The sequence below is a fragment of the Spodoptera frugiperda genome, chromosome 28 (genome assembly GCF_023101765.2).
Source record: "Spodoptera frugiperda isolate SF20-4 chromosome 28, AGI-APGP_CSIRO_Sfru_2.0, whole genome shotgun sequence".
Taxonomy (NCBI): Eukaryota; Metazoa; Arthropoda; class Insecta; order Lepidoptera; family Noctuidae; genus Spodoptera; species Spodoptera frugiperda.
In genome coordinates this window covers 3,711,382-3,733,482 of record NC_064239.1, presented here as the reverse complement: position 1 = coordinate 3,733,482, position 22,101 = coordinate 3,711,382, and the positions used below count along the sequence as shown (strand labels likewise).

Sequence of the window (22,101 nt, the reverse complement as noted above, 5' to 3'; positions counted from 1 at the left end):
TAATGTATAATATGGTTTATTCAAAGGCTTAATATTATGTTTTTTGTGAGAATATAAGCATATACGTCCATGTAAAATAAATAGTGAAAACGTTCATCTCTGCCTACCCTTTCGGTAGATTAAAAGGCATGACAATACGATACCTAAATATAACAGGTAAATAATAATCAGAAATTTCACCATTCTCCAACGCGTTGTCACTTACACCTCCTGTTTAGAGTGTAATCTTACCTTTTTATTAAACCTTAATACTGCAGTAGATTTCTCTTATCAAAGGGTTTAAGTATCATTGGGGTACTATTATTGAGATTCTCCAAATTATTTCTAGGTTTATCGTCAAACAACTGAAGAAAGATTAAAAACAACGAATTATTAAAATATTTCAAACGCACAATAGCCATTGTTTATTTATAGTATTTGAGCACATACATATGTACATATATACATACCTAGGCATACACATAACTCTAGTGCCAGGTAAAATAAACTCTTAATATTACTATTTAATATAACGCAAATAATCACTTATTAACTTTTCGATATAACCTGAAAGTAAAATGTTTATTTTTGTACAAATTTTAATTATTTTGCTCTAACGATTCATTTGTCTGACAGATTTAAGATTTTCAACTAATTGCTTGGGGGAATTAAGTAAATTAGAATCATATTTCGTGTATTCCATTTAATGAAATACATAAATTCGGGTTGGCACAACTACAAAGTATTAACAGTGAAAATAGAGAAGAATTTATCAGTCATAGAAACATCAGGATCTTTGGTTCTATACGTTCGTTAGAACATAGGCGATTATAAATTGTTACTAACTAATTAGAATACAACAAATTATCTTAGAACGTTTGGAAGTAAGTGTGTTAACAGAAGAATTATTTTCACTGTAGTTGATGCGCTCCCCGAAATGCTGCTGCCACCTGCGGAAGAAGAAAAAAAAAACAGATTAATTAATTATTCATAAATAGTTCAATTCGAAATAATAAAAAAATATTAAAGTCATTGTGAAGCAAAAATATCTCGCCAATGAAATCAAACGATTAAAATACGCGTACAAGTATTTGCTACGCCGTAGCACATTACTACGCGATATCGTAGCACTCGTAGCAATCGTAGCATCTTCTTTTCAAGATAAAGCGTACTAAAAACGCAAAATTACCATAAATAAAGGCCAAGTATAATTTAAAGTAAAGAAAAGAAGAGTCTAATTGGCAATTCGGCAAGACGACAAAAATTGTGAACGTCAACTTGATTTAATATTACGCTCCAAGGGCCAACATTTCGTCAGTACTTAGACTGTAACTGCGAAGTTTAGCTTAACAAGTCGTAACTGTTAAGGTCTAAGTGATCTCGACGGAGTCTATTTTAAACTAACGGGGCTCTTGGTGAAAAATTATTACTCGGTCTGCTTCGTGACCTCGTTTCGACACCAGTAAACGGATCGGTCTTCGAATCTAGGTAAGTAGCTAGCACCTATTAACACTCCAGTTCGGGGTAATTTGATTAGAAATACTTATTTTAACTTTCGTTAAGCAAATTCTAGGTTTTTAATCTTATAAAGTATTTATTAAGATTTTTAATCTCATCTGTGTTAAATGAAATGATGCTCATGGTTAATAAAACTTGTTCTATTCTGTTAATTAAAAGACATGTTTGATTAATCGACCATTCGATAGACTCACTCTTATCTCTACTCAAATTGACAATGTAAAACGCCCACAAAACCTAATCTGAACATGAGCAATCTCATTGATAGCAGTCACAATTGAGATTTCAACTTAGTTACTTAGAATTCAACTTTACGAATTAATTTATATAAACTCATGTAAATTCTAATTACATAAACAATCTTTGAAAACTTCAAGAAAATAAGTTTATTCAACGTTATCCACAGAAATAATAACAGTATGCCATGCACAAAATTAACATTTAACAATTAATCTTCAAAGAAACTTGTCCAACAAACTATTACAAACAAGTGTGGGCTTCATAAAACATGATTTAATAGCAAACAAAACTTTCTTAAAATTCTTGTTTCAGATCCGAAACTAGTTGAGAAACAAAGACCTTTATCAAGTTAAGACGTATTTTTGAATAAAAACAAAGGGTTTCTGAGGACCAATCAGATTAGGGAGAGTTATAAGATACAACGGAGTAGACTTTCGAGTTTCTGAGGTATGGTTAATTAATTCAAGATCTACCGAAACGAGTTGGTTTACTTCGTTGGTTTTATAAATAAACTTTGTTAACTTTAGTATTTCGATATTCCAAGAAGACGATAGACGCTGGATTCTTTTTTATTTAAGGAAGAAAACTGATGCTTGGCGATGAAAAAGATTCTTGTTGTTTTTTAGAAAAGTATAATTAGATTCTTAAAATCAATTTCCTTTTACTAGAATACCCCTGATCGAAAGCACTGAACACGTGTTAATTAGCCAGCACCTGTTCGGAGTTTTAATTCTCAGTTCACATTTTACACGTATCAAAAGATCTATTGAAAAACATTGCGAAAAATAGGCAGAAAGTTTCATCGTCAGCTTATCTTGAAACAATATTCGAACTTGAATCTAATAAAAAAACAATTGCCTATTTTCTTATTTGCGAATCGATTCTGACCACAATAACAATCGAATAAATGTTTGGTTGTCGAATAAAATTGCAAGCTCGAGTCAATTGAATCTATCGCTTCTGTAGTGTGGAATAAAAATCAACGAGGCAGCCATTTTGATTTGATATACAATGACACATTCTAAATTGTTTTAGAAAATAAATATTTGCAATACAAATATCATTTGGTTTATTAGATTGTTTTGGCAATAGAAACAGAGATTCAATAACGCATATTTGTATTCAATTGAATTTAGAATAGGGTTTGGAATAAGCTAAACGAAACTGGAATATTAATGACGATAAAATTGCATTCATAAGGTTGAATATTGCTTGACCAATCTTAAATGTTAGATTTTATTAACAGTTCGTCAACTTTTAAGTTATAACTGTATATGTAAAATAGTCCAAAACAAAATTATCACAAAGTTAAACAACTTCAAATGTATGAAACAGTTGTGTAAACACTTAACTGAGTCATTTTAAATGAAATATGTATAAACGACTTACATCTTAATCTCCTACCTAATACATATTTACCAAAAAAATAAGATTTTAACTTATAACATAAAAGGAAAACTATAAAACTAAAAGCAATCCCCTTCCCTCGATAACTATCTCTGAACTACACGTGCACGGTTATCAAAACATCCCTATAACACTTCGTCATGTAAAATTGCTGAGATTTAAGGCTAATTTCCCTGAGGGGTGGTAGAAAATTTACAAAGAACGCTTTTGACTTAAAGGTAGGTACAAACAACCCTTCTATAGTGGCGTGTGTTTAATAGCTTGTGTGCGTGATTATAGGTTGTATATGAAAGAGATTCGGTTTAGGTCATGAGACATTGTATCAAGTTTCTAAATATTAATATGACATTTAGTCGATTTGAACAATTACGTCACACAAACCAGGGTTACAACAACTAAAGGTTATGTTTTTCTAATTATCTTATGTAATACGCAACCGAATATGGCGCATACCGATTACTATTTAGTATTTTTTTTACCTAATAAGCGACCTTTCATATATGAACTGTTGTCACGCTAGCATGTGATATTTATCACGTGTATAATTAACGATTCTGATGTTAGCTTTAATTAAAAAAATGGGTTAAATTTTTTCTCGAATAGGTAATTTTCACATTTAGTATAACAATTTCAGTATTATTAGGTTTCGAAGTCTAAATTCGAAATATTGTGGCTGCCTAAAATTCTAAGTAGCGATTGTCTTTTATTGAAACTTCTTATCAAAACATAGTAGTTTTAGTATTGTTCCCAAAATACATAACATAGCGTTATGCCTTTTGTTTCCAGGTAGCTAGAAGTGTGACAATTACAGAAATGTAATTGTTGTTATCGTATACCAAGCTAACTTTAAACAGGAGCTGCGGACTACCTAGCGGGCACCGTGGCTAGCGGGTTACCAGGGCGTCGGCACAAAAAGCAGGACTAAGAAAGGGGAGGTTTTTAGTTAGTAAGAGTCTGACTCTTACCTCGCCCAAGGTGAGAGAAGGAATTGAATGATTTTCCCCCCTCAAAAAAGCTGAATTTGAAATTCATTACTAATGGTGAGAAGTTGGAATTTGTATAAACTGTATTATACTATGACTGCTGTACATCTTTAAATCGAAGATCCTTGGCTCAGCAGTCACAATTAGGTCCCTGTCAATCAACGAACCTTTTTTATGCACACAATAATGAAAACAATGTAATTCTCATTATTTTATTTGTCTGTGTGACACTATAATTTGCAAATTCGTTATAAAGCACCCCTTTCATACAATTTTATTTTAGCAACTGTAAACCTTTTAATTTGTTTTGCCCAGCGACCGCAGTGTTGCAACAGAATAGCATGTATCTTTGTTTTCTTTTGTGGTAACACACGAGCCACATGTTTTTACAGCACTTATCTCAGTTTCAATTCTAAGCTCATCCAATGACTTCTCTCACCTTGGGCTGTCAGACTCTTACTGACTAAAAACTTCCTTATCCTGTTCAGCCGGAGCCCCGGTAAACCCGCTAGGTAGTCCGCAGCTCCGGATCAGGCATCAGCCCTACTGGGCCCCATCTGTGGTGGTCTGATGGCTCTTTGAGGCGCGCGCGGAACGCTACGCGCCGTACGCACGGGTCTGGTTCTGTTCGGGCGGTGAGCTACCCTTACTCGCCGCCCGCAGGCCCGCACTTACGGTGGCCGGAGATCGTCCCGCGATCCCCGACGCCCGGGGTGTCTCTCGCGACGGCTGGGGCGTGAGGAGGTTTGTTCTCTCACGCGCCCCGCCTCCTCCTTGGCTAGCATGACTGCTTCGCAGAAAGAGGAGACGGCATCCCAGTCCCTCTCGCTCCGCACCATGGCCTGAACCAGTGCCGCGCGCGAAAGGTCGCCGTCACCGACCATATCCCTGAGGACACGGCGGTGTTCAGCCCATGCGAGGCACACCACCACCGTATGTTCCACCATGTCCTCCGGGCGGTCCTCGCAGTTTCAATTCTAAGCTTAACGCTGTTTTCTTTTATCGTTCATTATAAATGTACACTGTACAGGTTTTATTTCTATGTATTATGTAAATAGAGGGAAAACATGAGAAATGATACGTGTTGTTTGTTTTTATGCTGTTTGAAAACTTATCTTGATTTCTTTGAGAGTATTTTTTAAATGGTAATAAATATAATTGTTTTTTATTTCTTGATAATGTTTGTAGTAGTAGTAGAAAATGACACTGCAATATATTTCCTCATCATAGCTCAACCGGTCTTCCATGCTATAGCTGGGTACGGGGCTTAAATTACGATTTTGTTTGTTTGACTGTTTAAAACATTACTGAGTTTTTCAAAGAAGTTTAGATTTGTCCATGGTTTTTGGCAAAGTTCCCACTGAGTGTTATAATAAAAGTAATTTAATAATAACTTGCGGAAAATGGGTATTTCAAAAGTTATAATAAATATATTGATTGCACGGTTGGCGCGGTGGCTGGGCGACTGAGCAACTCTTTTTGCGATCCAGAGGTTGTTGTTCCGGGTCTAGATATCATGTGTATGTGAAATTGTATAAATGTAAACGCACCCACGATAAAGGCGGAATTTCTAAAAAAAAGTACATTTCTAAGTATTTCTTCAATAAATAAAAGGTTGATTGTTATATTCTTATTGAACAAAAACAGAAGCCGTATCGTTCTAACAACATATTGATCCATCGCGTCATTTGTATACGAAGAAAAACGTACGTAAAAGAAAAACAGTTGAGTACTTCCTATGTTTTTTCTTTCGTAATATTTCTTTCTATTTGTCAACCGATTTCCTTTATTTTTCTTTCGTCTTAGCTGTTATCCGATAAACAATGAACTACGATTAAACTTCAACTACTTTATTTACGTTTAAATAAAGTTCATATTGCTGTAATTAATTTAAAGCATTAAGGTCTCTTTTACTAAGCACTCGACAACAAAAACAATCACATAACCATTGTACTAACGAAGTGCCTCTGAAAAAGTTTCACCGACTTTAATGACCTTAATTTTATTTACACAATGATTTCCATAACAAGATACTAAAAAAACATACATAGAATTTATTCTACCAAATTTTTAGGCAAATACTCGTAGAATTCTGAAGGCAACGACTATGAAGTATCAATTTGCATAATGTAATAAAAACACGTCTTTTTCCGTCGTTCCTATAAAATTTACTAGGAGAGTCAACGGTACAGTACTGCGGTACCGGTTTTCCACAAAATTACCCACTTTCAACATGAAAACGCGATTAGTTCCGAGTCCGGTTTTAAAACGGTTAAATTCCATAATTACTTTCAGTGACTTCCATTTTTTTATTTTCGAGATAAGATTTATGAGTAATGCAGATGAACAGATGGTGCAATGCAGACGTGCGCTGTGTTTTTACGTAGCGAATTCGAACCACGAGGGCGCGGGTTTGAACCTACCAACGGCAAAGTACCAATGTTTCCTGATGGGTATAACCTGGGTGTCTTCAAAGCCCGAGTGAATAGGTTGCTTATGGGCAGACGTGCTCCATCGTAGGCCCCATCATCACTTACCATCAGGTGAGATAGCGGCCAAACGTCGGCCCATTTAACAAATGAAAAAAAATGTGACTTGTTTCCGAGTTATGTAATATGTACTTTCTAAGATTAGCCACCACTAACAAATGGTGAAGAAAAACATAGTGAGAAAATCTGGGCTTATAATTTCTAATCATAAGTTTGATTTGATCTTCAAACCTTCTCCGTGTGACAAGAGAACACTTATAGACTGTTGATATGTGTGTGAATTCGAATCTAGACGATAATTTAGGAGACGAAGAGGCAATCTTCAAAAAAAAAGGAGTCCTTCTCTAAAGGCCAACAACGCACCTGTGACTCCTGTAGTGTTGCAGGTGTCCATAGGCAGCGCTGATCGCTTACCCTCAGGTGGGCCATCTGCTCGTTTGTCTCCTATTCCATACAAAAAAACTGGATTGTAATATGCTACTGCCTCTTTAGCTACCAAAAAGGCTGTTAGGATTTTGGGTTTGAATATTGAATAGCTGAACGGTAAAACATGAGAAAAGATTTGATTTTGCAGTTACCTTTAAATTAAAATAATGCCATCTAGAATTACGGCAAATGAGTAATCAATTGTTTTATTCCATTTAAAATGTTACTAACAACACAATATAGGTGAGAGCTCTATCTTCACCAAAACAAAGGAGTATCTATGTGTTCCGTGAATAGAACTAATTACTCCGTAATGGGAAAAAACGTCACATTATTTGTCCTTCTCAGGAACTCGGCCAAAAATTCTAAGAATCGTGTTCCGTGCCTGAGTAAATACGGTCATAGTAAACAGTCAAAGAAAATAAGTGCTGTCTTTTGTAAAAAAAATCGACACTACGATGTATGTATATGATGTATATAAAACCGGAAAATAACAAGAACAGTAAGTTTATAACATTCCTAGAAAAATATAAAGAACACTAAGTTTATAGCATTCCTAGGAAAATTATAAAATTACCTGTGAATCTAAACGTGAGATAAATTGTTTGACTTCCATATTTTCGTAAATGTATTAATTTGCTACGTCTTGTGGGACATTTTTAAACTTGTACTACCAATAATAATATAACTACCAATCACAGAAAAGCTTTTAATTTTACGCTTATTTAAAAAATACGGAAAATAACACATTTTTTTTACAATTGTCCCAGGAAATTTATAAAATTACGGGTCACATACAAACATAAATATTAAGAATGACGTATCAATTACGTTAAGATACTCTTATACTCGTATGTGTTCGATTTTCCACATTCTGAGTACGCGTAAACTTGACTTAACCTCTTTTCCTCGAAACGGTTGGTATTATGCGTATCACACTATTTTTGGTATATAATAAATTAACTTCCTATGTATATGAATAGGGAATTGATATATTTACTAGAAATAAGTTTATTTTAACCCAATAAAACCCCTCTCAGCGTATCCTTCCAGGAAGGTTTTTGAAGGATTTTCACGTTTTGTTTTTCATCATCTTTCGAGTACCAGGAATTGAAATAAGCTATCAAAAACCCAAGTGTATTAATAATATATTCAGTGGAAACTTCCTAGCCTTTTTAATTTCATTTAATATTAACAAGTCCGAGACACTTTTCTTAAGCCTCCGTCTAACAGAATTGTTTATTCGGCAAAGGAAATAATTAATGAACCTCCTGTGTAAAATAATATAATCGGCAAGGTTTACAGGGTGATATTATGTTGCGTCCCGCTAACGAGGAGGTGTATCCTCTTGTATTATTATAACGAGGCTGAACTGGGGATGCGGATAGTTGGCAAGGTTGGCGAGTACTGTGAAATACATAGAAAATATTTTGTAGTTAATTATTGTCTTGTTTTGTGGGAGTTTTTATTGTTTGCGTATCATTATGTATTTTATGGCTTTGGGGTTAAGGTCATGATTTCACTGTCTAACCTGTTTTTTTATTATTAATCGGTACTAATATAATTATCTTAAAATATAGTCGAATATACACTAAAGTTACACACGCTTCATTGTAACTGAAAAACTCGCGATTTGAAATATTTTTTAACGAATCTTAAAACTTACTAAAAATGTAGATTTACTTTTATTTGTGCATTCCCGCTCTTTCTTTTTCCTAAAAGAATTTCCTAATTATAGTCAAAATAATAATAATTACGATATGGACGGCTACATAAACTACCTTTATGTACACTTGAGAGCACAGAATCGGAGTCACTACCGTTCTTACATGTAAAAGATCCACGTTAATATTAAAAAGCGTATTTGTTTTACAACAAAATACTCTCATTTTAAAGACATAATAAAATTAAAGAATTTTAAATATTTATTAAGAAAATTAAAAAGAAAAACCACTAGTAGTTCCGTCACTTTGCTCCCAAGTGTACTTAGAAAGAAGAAACACATTTTTATCGCCGTATTGTAAAGTTACAAATTGTTCTATAGTTTCCATTATTTATTCAGCATTATTTATTCAGTTGAGACAAGCAATAATTACAATTTAATTTAGATTGAAAACAAAGAGAATTACCCGTATTATTCGAAGTATTGTGTAACAAGCTCATTCATTGTACTCCAGGTGATCTTAATTAAATTAATTATTGTTTGTAGAAATACGCTGAATTTGTTCTGTTGTAGTTAATTGATAGTGTAATATTGAAGTGTTTGAATAAAAGGGCTGACTGACTTGACTGCCAGTCAAGTGCAACTATCGGGAATTGAGTCTCGGGTTCGATTGCAGCGTTAGGCAAAGTATTAGTGGGCTTTTTTGGGTTTTCGATAATTTTTCAGTAGTATCACGGTGTTTGGAATTGTGCCCAGTTTTTAATAATAGGTTCACCCCTATTATATGGGGCTTATAACACATATGGTGAAAAGTGGGTGTACGACCCATAATGCCAATAATCGTATATTGTACAAATGCACCTCTGCCTATCCTTTAGGGGATAAATGGCTTGACGTTGCATTTAAACGTGCTAGACAACCCAATACAACATAATATCAAAACAATAATAATTTCAAACAGATCCGGTGGTCAACTGGTCGTATACTGCACCATATGTGCATACAAGTGACAAATGTTTCCGAAGGAATCGCTTTGCCAGTGACCGCAAGAGACTCGCATATGCTACGTCACCGCAGCGGATCGTGACGTCCGAATTTACTATAGGATTTCGTCGCTGAGACACAAACAAATGACGCTGCGGTGTGCGGCGATGCAACAATTTGTGTGATTTCCCTTTTGCTGTCTCTGTCTCTATAATCAAATATGCTGACAGTTAATATGTATTATTTCTGCTAGGTTCACCTTTGTTTCAGTCACATCGTGGTGTTAGATAACATTACTTATCAAATTAAATTTATGTTTCGTAATAGAGTCTACTTTATCGTTCACAATAAATTGATTGTAATGTATGACTTTTTTAAGGGAGAAAATCATCCAAAGACTTCTCTCGCCATGGGCGAGATGAGAGGAAGTGTCAGAGTCTTACTGAGTAAAAACCACCTCGTTCCTACTCCTGATTTTCTAGTCAGTGCCGGTAAACCCGCTAGGTAGTCCGCAGCTCGGATCAGGTCATGATCTGTTTATATGAATGTTATGATATATCACTTTATATTACAGAATCCAACGCATATGAAGTTACCTCAAATTCTCATAACTAGGTAAATAGGAGCAAGTTCTGATAATGATAGTGGATTTTAGATACACACGCGTATAGATAGAGCTGTAATTGGATTGCACGGTTAGCTTACAGCCGTGCTAGCATTCACACTGCAAATTTGTACTCGGAGTACAGTTAAAATGCAATACTTCTGTCTAGACCAAAGCCTTCGTTCTAAGTCTAAGAAAAACAATGCCTAATACATTGGACTTAATAAAACTGATAGCTTTTAGGCTGATTTTCCACCAGAGATGTGCTATGTTATGTTGCTGTAGATGCGTTTGGCTTCCACTAATCATAGTCATTGGTACACATAGCTTAGCACTGGTGCAAACGGGTTCAACTAAGATATGTTTTATATGGAAAGATGCGTGCTATGGATGGTTTATACTATAAATACATCACATACTCAAGCTGCGCATCTTCCTTACTATCGGTGGAAACCGTCAAACAGTTTCACAGCTTAGCTATTACATTTTCGCAGCATAGCTACATAGCACATCTCTGTTGTAAAAACGCTTATTCGTGCACAAAACACACAGTTTAAGAATTTTATTACTATTCTGTTTATAAGTGTCAATTAGGGATCGTTTCACTCAGACACATGAAGTGGAATGGACTGTGATATTTGCTTTTTATTCCATAAAGGTAGACTAGCTATATTATAAGTGCGACTGCTTATATTAGATATTTGTATTTTTATATATTCTAAATTTTATTAATGTAATATTGTGGGGCCTAGACTGCCTCGTTGGTCGAGTGGTCGCAAGTGCGAATGCGACGGACAAGGGGTCACGGGTTCGATTCCCGGGTCAGGCAAAGCCTTACTGGGCAGTTTTCGGTTTTTTGAAAATGTATCAGTAGTAATACGGAGCTTGATATTGTGACAATAAGCGCACTCCCTATTACATGGGATTTATTACACAAATAGTGAAAAGTGGGTGTACATTGTACAGAGGTATTACGTGCGTAATGTGTATCTCTGCCTACACTTTCGAGGATAAAAAGGCATGACGTTTTTTTGTAGACCTTAGAACGTTCCACCTTCAGTCATTTTATGTAGGAGTAGGCTCTAGTATATAAAGTTATAAGAATAATGTACTACGTGGTCAAACATATGTGCCTATTTGTCCGGCCTTTCAGGGAATAAAAGGTGAAAAACTAGAAAACTCTACAGCATTTACGTCATAGTACAGAGAAATCTACGCAAGTTGATCAAAGGTTAAAAGGACGAAAGGTCGATGTCAATAACCGCTAAAACTTCCAAAGTATAGTTTGATCGAAAGTGACTTTGTTTGTTTAATTGCGCTGCCCTTACCAAGAATGTTTTCAGTCATTATTTATCCAAGTTATTATAGAAAATTTTCTACGTATAATTAGGTAGGTCTATAATTATTAAAGTGCAAAAGTCACCTTTGAAACAAATGACTCGTCATCATTTGGTTTCGGTGATTTTATGCAATAATTACAATAAGACCATGGTTGAAAAAATATTATAATATTTTTAGGACTCGTTTGGTATAAACTATTTTCTTAAGTTTTTTTTTCTAGCATTAGATCGTTTCTCTAAGACTTAGACTGAAATAAATTTAAAAATTGATTCAAATTTTGTTGTAGTAGTAGTGTTATTTGCACTTTCGCTCTATTCAACTGAACAATGAATGAGTTTTAAAACACAATTGGTATATTAGAACACTTTATTGTTTCCAGTGATTGACCGATTGAGTGACTGGCTGACAGACAATATGCAGCTGCGATAACTGGCCAGAAAAAGTAAAAAGTTATGTATAAGTTCCTTGTAAAGTTCAGATAATTTCCTGAAACTGCGGATATAGGTAAAGCGATGCATTAAGCATGTATGCAATCAATAAAACACCCTAACCAGCAGACAAGCTTGAAATTACAATATTAGAAAATAATTTACTTTTCATAAAACCGCAGGAAAAAGCTAACAAATCCTGTGAAATATCGATGAATTAAATAGATTTCAGACGAGCTAAAGTTATCTCTGTTGCGGTGTTCTTAATTGAATGACGTCAAAATATTTTAAACCGTTGATATTCCAGAACTTTTATTCATACTTAACCAATGGAGCTAGATATAGTTTTAAATTGATGCCTTTTCATACAATTAGTTTTTCCATGAAATTCAGTCGAATTGTTAATTTTATACTACGGTTGTCTTTTTATAAGTCAGTTGAGAGAAGTACTAATAAATCTGATGGGATAAAATATGTAGGCGTCTAGAAAGTATACCATTTTTTTCATGTGAGTATAAGTATGTTACGTAAGACATCAGCAATTATAATTTTTATTATTTATCATACAACCTACAATCCAAACAAAACAAAATTTTGTTCATTATCTACCTAGGTTACTTCTGTATTATATTTTTTTTTTTTGTTTTATGTTGTATATGGCCGGTAAACAAGCGGACAGAGCACCTAATACAACGAAATACAACGCAAGCGTTGTTCACGTCGGTTTTCTGTGAGGCCGTGGTATCACTTCGGTCGAGTCGGCCCATTCGTGCCGAAACATGCCTCTCCCACCCTTACGTACTTAGGCTAATATCTTTACCAGTAAATTACATTTCAACCATTAAATTAAAATTATTAATTGATTGTATTCCCCGAACCGTCAACTTAAGAGAACACAAAGCTTTATTGATAGTGTGAATAACAAATTAATTCTAAAGTGGGTATTATTACATAGCGCGTCATGTCTACATAAACATTTAGGTAATGAGAACGTGCCGCTTGCAAACGTTCCCACTTAACAAATATTTGCTTAATATTGAACTTGATGCCATTAATAAACCATAAAGCAATATACTCAGAGCCGGGATAGCGCTGAGTCGTGAGTGTCACGTTAAGCCTGCCACGCTGCCTATGCCAATACTCTGATGATTTCGAAATTATGCGAGCAATTAAGGCAAATTGATCCATCTGTTCATGCACGCTATATATCCTAGGTGGTAATTGAATGTTAATGTATGCTATTTTACATTAATTCTGGGGTATTGTGGCTGCTAATTTCGTTAACTGTATTGTTTTGGTTTAGACAAACAGGTTTAGAAGTTGCAAGTAATTTTGTTCGTGTGTATTTCTGATTCTACCTTTGTTTATGTTCCAATCTAGTGTGGCTGGACTTTGTTGGTGCGTGGTTTCAGCAATAAAGTTCCGAGGTAGCCACGTTCTGGGTTTACTAAGTCTAAGAAACTACGGTACATTTAATACTTTGTACACTTCCTTTGCAAAGTTCAAAAATTATACTTTCAAATATTTTTATCTCACGTCACTATGAAGCGTATTTTCGAAAAGGTTAACATGTATTGGAAAAAGTAATCCTCGTAAAGGTTAAGACTAGCTTAATGTCGTGTATTGGTCGACTTGACACCAAACCGGCAACTATGCCGATATTTTCAAACTCGTTAGTGAAAATGCCAAGGTTGATAGAAATATAAGTCACGGAGTTTTGGTTTGGAAATCCGTAAGATCACGATAGAACATGTGTTGTGAATTTGTGATAGTTAAAACTTACAATATTTTGGTTCAATCCGAACATGAATAAAACCGTTTGGGAAAAAGAATACACTTTTTCAGTAGACTTGATAGAGAGATTAGAAGCTCTATTGCAAAATGTTAAGGTATAAAATATATTGCTTCCTTGTGCAAACTGCTAAGAAGTGGAATTCTTTCCCGGAGTCAATGTTTCCTAAATAGTGTAACCTGGGTGTCTTCAAGGCCCGAGTGAATAGATTGCTTAAAGGCAGGCATGCTCCCTTATAGGCCATATCATTGCTTGACAAAATCTAGTGACACGATAGTAATACATTGTACTGTAGAGCGATGGCTGATAAAAATCTAGATATTACCGAGCTTTCTGCTTTTAGTATTGTGTGTTTCAAAGCATTATCTATGCATAAAGTTTTCTGAAGATAGCTGCAAAGTCGTTGAAGCGTTATTTACAATTTGATATTCGTGTCCCTTTATTCTTTGTAGATATGAAAATTCCAATGTATTTTCATTTCTTCGACGTTTTTAGTTTTCTCACAGTCCTTCCTTATTGACTTTGTATTCTCATACAGTGTTGAATTTTGCCAATGTACGAGTATGAACAGAATGTTTGTGTTCATTTTTTCTCGCTATTTTATTTTATTAAGCCATTGTTATTATTCTATCCTCCTTCCTATTTTGTAACCTTGAGCGATCTTTCATCGGATGTTACGTGTTTACATACATACCTAACTAAATAGTTGTTCTCATTTTGTTTAGTGGCAAGACTGAATAGCTGGTTATACCTAATAGGATTCTTAGTAACGTTGACTTAATTATTTGACAATATTCTAAAATGCATTTAACAAAAATCTGTCTAGTACTGATATTAATTTAGGTATCCGTTTTTTTTAATCTGCAATTGTTTGCTACTATGCTTGCTCCAATATGTACTTTTTCCTCAAAAAATCGGGATAATGACGAGGTATGAAAATTAAAAATCTATTTAGTCCATCAGTTAGGTAATGAAAAAACATTAGACGACGTTATTTTTTGTCGGAATAAGAAATCAATACATACATAAAACCTATCATAGTTTTAGAATGGGAGCTAACTACGTCACTTTTTAATACAAAACACAGACAGAAGTGATGTTACGCAATATTTCAAATCAATATATGGTCAAAAATAGGTATTAGTATCCGTAAGAAAATTAAAAATACGTGTCTAACGTTTTAATATAATCTACAAGACGGACATTAAAATAAAAATTAGTCATCTACCATATTCCCCCATTTGTGAATGTATGAACTTTTATTACATTTATTTCACAAGGATATATGAAACACATTTTTGAGAGAAGTACAAGACAAAACACCTACTGCAAAACAGAGTGTAATATTAAATTTTGTATAGTAAATAGCAGTGTATTTGCTTCACTCCCGGCTATATGTATTAAGTATGATTTCTTAGCTTGTGTACTTGTGATACATATGTATGTACATTTTAGCTCCTGTTCCTGTATTGAATAAACAAACGTGTAGCGAACATAATTTCAAATTACCTGTGTTCGCAGTTGGATTTTGGTTTCTATTTTACTGCTTAGTTTCAGAGTGTTTTAGTAATTGTGCGGGTGCGTTTTGATCAAATTTCATTATGTTTAGTTAGATACATTTCGAATTTTGAATTGAAGAGATATTTTGGTATATGAGAAATTAGGTTTGGTATTTTTATAATTGCTGTATCTGTCTCAACCTCCTACGAAATATACAAGAAATTATGTAAAATAAACTTAAAATCTCGGTTTACTCATGTAAATTAAAGAAGAAGATCTCTTGCTTAGTTTACGTCATAACGGTATGTGTACGGTATATGTGTATATTAAAGAAGGGCCAAATTAAAAAAATACTCTTAACTGACGAGCAAGCATGAAAAGACTGATCACTGTTGATGAAGCGAAAGAGGTATGTTAGTTTCGTAGCAATTGACGTTCCAATGTCTCTGCCTACTCCCGTGAGAGACGGGCGTGAGGTTATGTATATATGTATGTATTTTTAACATTATAATATTTTAGAATTTAATACCTAACTCTATTTTATTCACATGATAAACATGCTATGTCTCGACAATACATGTTATGTTTGTCTAGACCTAAAAATCAAGTTTTAATATGAATAAAAATTTTAATATGAAAAGTCCAATTACGATCATCCTCACAAATATTATTCAGATACGAGCATTTATCTCAATAATACTCAGAAACGACATCAAGGAAGTCACAAGATCACTAAGAAAATTTCTTTTAAGAGCAAATCAGACAAGAAGAAGAATTATGAAGGAGCAGAATTAATGGCTAGCACTTTCAATGTTCCTAGACTATGGATAAAGTAATGATGTTATAAAACAAAGTTCCGTATGATTTAGTGGACGGTCATGCATCAGAACTTCCATCTATTTTTAGACCCTGGATAGTTTGAGAAACTTACTAGTTCTCGCTGGGTAATTTCTCAAGTGTAACTTTCTGGATTGTGTTCTAGGATTAGATTTCTAGTTATAAAGCAGCATAGAGTTTATAATTGTATAATAATCCCTTCTAATCAGTGCTAAAATAGGAGGCCTTTCGAACGCTGCTCAGCTCCTATTTATCGTAGCGTAATAGCTTATACTCTATAGACTTCTTCGATAAATGTACTATTCAATACAAAAATAATTATTCAAATCGAATCAGTAGTTTAGGAGATTAACGTGTTCAAACAAACTCTTCAGCGTTGTATAAGTACACATGACAGATTTTCCTTTGTTTAGTTAAATTTCATATAGCCGTGCTTACTCTTTCGCGGAATACATAGGTGTGATAAGACATAACAAGTTACATACAGTCTCAGTACCAGTGAGGTCAGTAAAACAACAAATAATAAAATGGACATAAAACGTTTAATGGGGGCCGCGTTTAATGTTTTCTCTTGGTGTTGTTTGTGTACATAGAACCTGAAACTAACAACTTTTGTGTGTAAGTACAACTCAGTACTCAGTACTGACTTGATTACCTCGGCTGGGTAGTCGATCTTGTGATTACTTGACCTACTATGCTAAACTAGGCAAAGGATTTGTTAACCGAGTTCAAAAAAGAAGGAGGTTCTCATTTTGATTTGTATGTTTGTGCACGTTTATCTGAACTGATTTTGATGTGGTTTTCATCAGCATGATATTATTATTTTTTCACTACATTAACAATTCGATTTTTCAGACTTAGGAGAAGATTTCAGAGATATTATCTAGCTTAAAATATGGAGGTGTAAAGAAAATTAAAGGTGGTTCCCTTTTTTTATTAGAATTATCTTCTTTATGAGTGAAACTGAGTGGCTGTATTTACTGATATAACTGAGGTATGAATTTGTTTCCAAAATCTTGTTCATATAAAGTATAAAACAATTAAGATACGTAGTAAATGTTTTACAATTTTACTTGTAAACTAAAATTAAACTAATGATGAACCAATCACAAACATGGTTCGTCATTAATTTCATACAAAACAAACATTTTTATATTCAAGAGTCGTATGAAAAAGGTGCTCTTCTTCATTCATTGCTATTTTAATGAGTAATCATTATTATTTTCGAATTTTCTCTTAATAACTACATATTATCATTCTATTTCTAGTAATTGAATGTAAAATCTTTTGAGAAATAAATGTCTAAAACTTACATTACAAAAACAGACTTATAACATAAACAGAAAGTCTAATTTTCAACATCACCGCATATCAAAACTTCTGTAGGTGCCTAAGTTCGAATTTTCTTTAACTACGTACATTAATTAATTCATAATTTCGGGAGCATCTCAGATATAAACCACTACATCTATTTTCATACTTAAATATTCTAGGTACGCCCTAATTAGATTCCGCCGTGCTAATTAGTGAAATTACATTATTTACGGGAAGTTTGATTCGGTAGTTATTCAAATTAAATATTTTACTCGATGGAAGTTAGAAAATGGTTTGGTGAAATAGGGCATGAAAATTAAAAATCTAATTAGTCTGTGAGTTAGATAATTAATCAAAATTAGACACGTAATTTTTATTTTGTCATATATTTGGTAATAAGGTTATACTTAAATAAGATGGTGTTAAGTTTAGATTAGATAAAATGTCGCTATGTGACGTTACCTTATAAAATGTAATAAATTGTGACGTCACTTATTTCAAATCAATGTATTGTCGAAAGTATTTAATTTTGTAAGAAAAGGAAAAATACGTGTCTAATGTTTTAAAATAATTAACAAAACTGACTTAAAAATAAATTTGGATGTAACCGTAGGTAGTTCGGTAGTCTTAACTTCATATTTATTAATAGAAATTCTATTATTTGAAAGTGTGATTACCTATCATGAAGCTTGTGTTCAATTTCTCAATCAAACAAAATTTTTGTTATTCAGTTTTTAATTCGTTTAACTCGAGTTTTGAAGGTCTCGTCACTAAATATACCCACCTTAATAGGTTCTTATCCAATAGAAATAGTCGAAACTGGCTTTAACCATCCATACCAAGTATGTCCTACCTCTGATTATCCCTTTGGGAATAGAAATAGATGTAAAGCTACATACACATTAGCATTCGTCGACGGTACGAGGCCACGAGTCGACTAGCACTGCAATATTCAGACACTGTCTTTACGGACAGAGATGTCGTATGAAATACATTTTTTACCTATTTCCAGATCGTGGATTCATTGTTAAATGGTTTTGTTATATAGTTTTTATGGTATAAGATGTCAATAAATTGTGTGCCATACCCGTGGTGTGCCGAAACGTAGATATACGCGTGATATAATGTGTTTTCTATTGTGTCCCATATACCGACAGACAAGAGGTAATGAGCATACGGATCACCTGATGGTAAGCAATCGCCGCCGCCCATGGACACCGGTTTTTCGAAAATTGTCTTTAGTTTATGAAATGTGTAAGTATTTACTTGTTGTGGCGTGGTTGCTTTGACTTGCGTACATAATTATAATATGTTTGAAAGAAGTTACATCATAATACAAAAATCCTTTTACTTCTTAAAGACAATTGACATCAAATATGTATTCGATAAAGTTAAATCATGACCCTCGAACATAACTAACGCCTGCAATTACAAGGTAAGGCCACAATATAGGTAAATCCTATCACTCTCCGAATCGCATGACTATCCCCCATACACATGAAATAAGAAAACCATACTTAAGGAAACACAATTACGTGATACAAATGAGAGAGCTGCTAAGCTAAACAAGTGGAAAGAAAGAAACACAAAATTAATCACACCCACAATGTACACGAAAAGAATACATAATAACAAAGAAATAAAACTACTAATCGCATAATTGTAATCCTTGAAACAACATAATTGTATGTAAACTTAAAACTCATGTTGGTCATTAAGAATGTGAACTTTAAAAGGTAACTTTATGTGTAAGGAAATAAAGTTGATTTTGTTATCATATGATAGTATTGTTAACACCAACCATCATTAACTCTCAGTAATAAAGTATAATACTAAGACTATGACCTAATTCCTGGGATATTAGAACGAGTATGTAGCTGCATTTTCATCAGTAGTAGTTCCAATAGAGCTTTTATAAGCACAAACTCTGTGCTATTAACAAGGATATCAAAATCTAAGGATGAACCTTGATGACAGAGACTGTTCTGTTCTGAGAACAATGTCAGATTCAAATAATTTATTGTGATTCCACCAAAAATTTTCTGCATAACATTTTAATATCAAAACTGTCAGTCGGTCAATCCTTCCTAAATATCATTTAAAGCACAAATATCTCAGGGTATACTCAAAACTTGAGTAAAAGACATCGTTTCTCAACAAAAGATGTCTAAGAACTCTCCATTCACAGGTAACCTTTGGAATCGTCGCCAAGACCTGTCGCGTATAAAATCTATGTCATGAGCAAACTGCATCGTGAAATATCAGATTCCATTACTGTGGAAGAATTTTCTAGAAACGTCACGTTTTAAATCATATCAGTTCGATACTGAAATAGTGTTTGCTGAAGAGAGTTATGGTTCAGAAGCGTTCTTTTGTAGTCTTTGTTGGTCATCTGTGGTATTGAAAGAGGAAAGTTTCATTATGTCCTATGTAAGTAAGTTTTGAAAGCAAAAAGAAAAGTGTTTCGTCTGATGTAGTGTAAATAAAAAATAAGGGTAACTGCAGTGGCTAAGCTTGGCAATTCTTTCCTTAGTGTAATATCCGTTTTAACCGACCTTTCTTAAATTTTAAGGTAAATATTGTTAGGTAAGGCAACATACCTTTAATAGCAGTTTAGTTTTCCCTAACTTATAAAGTGACACCTAACTGTAAAGGTAAGGGTTTGCTTAATTAATCTCTCTCACGCTTAGTAACTCTAAGTTAGGAGATTATTTAGGGGATAGCTGGTTAAAATGTCCATAGGAGTTCTGTCTGCGCGTTTGAAAGCGTAACAAACAACAGGACACCGGCTGCTGCACAACGTAACGTAGATTAGATTTCGACATGGAATTGCTCTTGATGTGATCCATGAATTGCTATTTCCGGATCTGGGTGTGATGTGTATGTGTACTTGTATTTGAATGTTTTCAACGGACAATACAAACTCAATATGTCTACTTTCTAGATACATTGAGGTATTATCTATCATTTCAAATCAGAATATTTGACAAGAAGATCTGATTATCGAGCGTTATTCACATCACTCTAATATTATAAATGTGAAAGTTTATTTGTTTGGAAGTTTTGACTGAATGGATTTTGACGGAATCTAGTAGATGGATTTGAGTGATAGGATACTTTTTATCACAGGAACGCGAGCAAAGCCGCTGGCAGAAGTTGGTTTTAAATATATTTGTTTATCTATATTATTATAATGTAATCAATATCTGTTTGAACCATAACAATTTTCTCAAAAAAATACAAATCATCCAATTTTTGAGACGCTTGTCTTTCTCACGTGATGGAAAAATAAAACATTTTCAGACGCAAATCTAATCTGATTAGAGATCAAAGACCGTCAGACAGATACAGATAAAAAATAATACTCATAATGACATGACAAAATTAAAAAAAAAGCTATGTACACTATTTTATCTCCTTAGGATATAAGATTATGTTCAGATATTTTTTTTTTGATCTAAAGACTTTGTTTACCATTATTAATCGCATAGCAACAGGACTGATATTCCTTTGTTTCTTACTTAATATATACAGAGTCTACTTGTTAACCACTTGAACAAATAATAGGCTATATACAATACAATGTATAATTCGGTATTTGCAAATTCTTTACTTATTTTCAAGGTTATGATTATTTTTCCAAAACATTTTTTCGTATTGTATCGTAATAAATCATGTATACCAGTCATACATAACAAAAACAACACTAATTCCATTAAGTTCCATATAGAGATCACTAACTCCTGATTGAAATGAGGCTAATGAAGCAACAGCAGCTATGACGTGGTAGTCTGGATTAATACCTCAAACGGAGCAATTTAATCGCACTCACACTGATTTGCTACTATATTCCGTAATACCATACAAATTCGGATGCTACCTACGTGCAAAACGGTACATTTAGGCTATTAGACCTTATCCTCTGTAGCCAGCATACTAATCAGGTCGAACCTATTTTTACCAATCGTGGAAGGCTCTAGAATGTTCGGAGTAAGACGTATTTTTATTGTTAGAAAGTTTATCGAGGTTTTAGGAACAAGTATATTGGTTGGACTGTTTCTTATTCTGTGGACTTACAGTATGTTATTGCGTAATACGATTAGGGTTCTGCTTTTGCGTAGTGCGTGGGAGAGGTGAACTTGTAGTGTATTTTAAACTTCGAACCAATCTGAATCAAACTAAATTACTAGTGTGGTTGACTGGACTTGATGATATTAGGTGGAGCCTAATGTTCTGTTTAGATATAGATACTTATGTACTGCCAACATTGATGAATGATAAATGTATCGCATGAAATAAAATATATTTTCAAATGTGTCTTACTCTGACCCATTAATGGGTAATAAGGATTCAAACACCTACTACCTAAAACCCCTAAGAAAGATAACAGAATTGAAATTGATTGTTTGTAAACGCACCCACGATACAGGAGAAAATTCTAGAGTAGGGAATTGTTTTTTTTTTTAAAGAAAAAGTAATTCTTTTTCATACTCATAATTCTTAGTAAAGCAAAAAAAGTGTATCTTAACAAATTTCTACTGAATTGGCCACTGTTACTAAGCTCATTATTAAATAGTTTTTCTTAGATTTCTGAAA

General features: G+C 33.7%; 1 protein-coding gene across 2 annotated transcripts in view; it reads right to left on the bottom strand.

Moving 5' to 3' along the window:
- Positions 1-369: 369 nt before the first annotated feature.
- LOC118264958 (uncharacterized) overlaps positions 370-22,101 on the bottom strand; it is a 157,653-nt gene continuing 135,921 nt past the window's right edge. The window contains exons 7-8 of one of the 2 annotated variants that reach the window (XM_050705994.1): positions 6,980-7,060; positions 370-929 (exon numbers count right to left, since the gene is read on the bottom strand). In XM_050705994.1, the coding sequence (XP_050561951.1) occupies positions 844-929; positions 6,980-7,060 (167 nt within the window). In that variant the 3' untranslated portion in view covers positions 370-843. The remainder of the gene's footprint in view (positions 930-6,979; positions 7,061-22,101) is intronic. The other variant, XM_035577631.2, reaches the window with a different exon arrangement.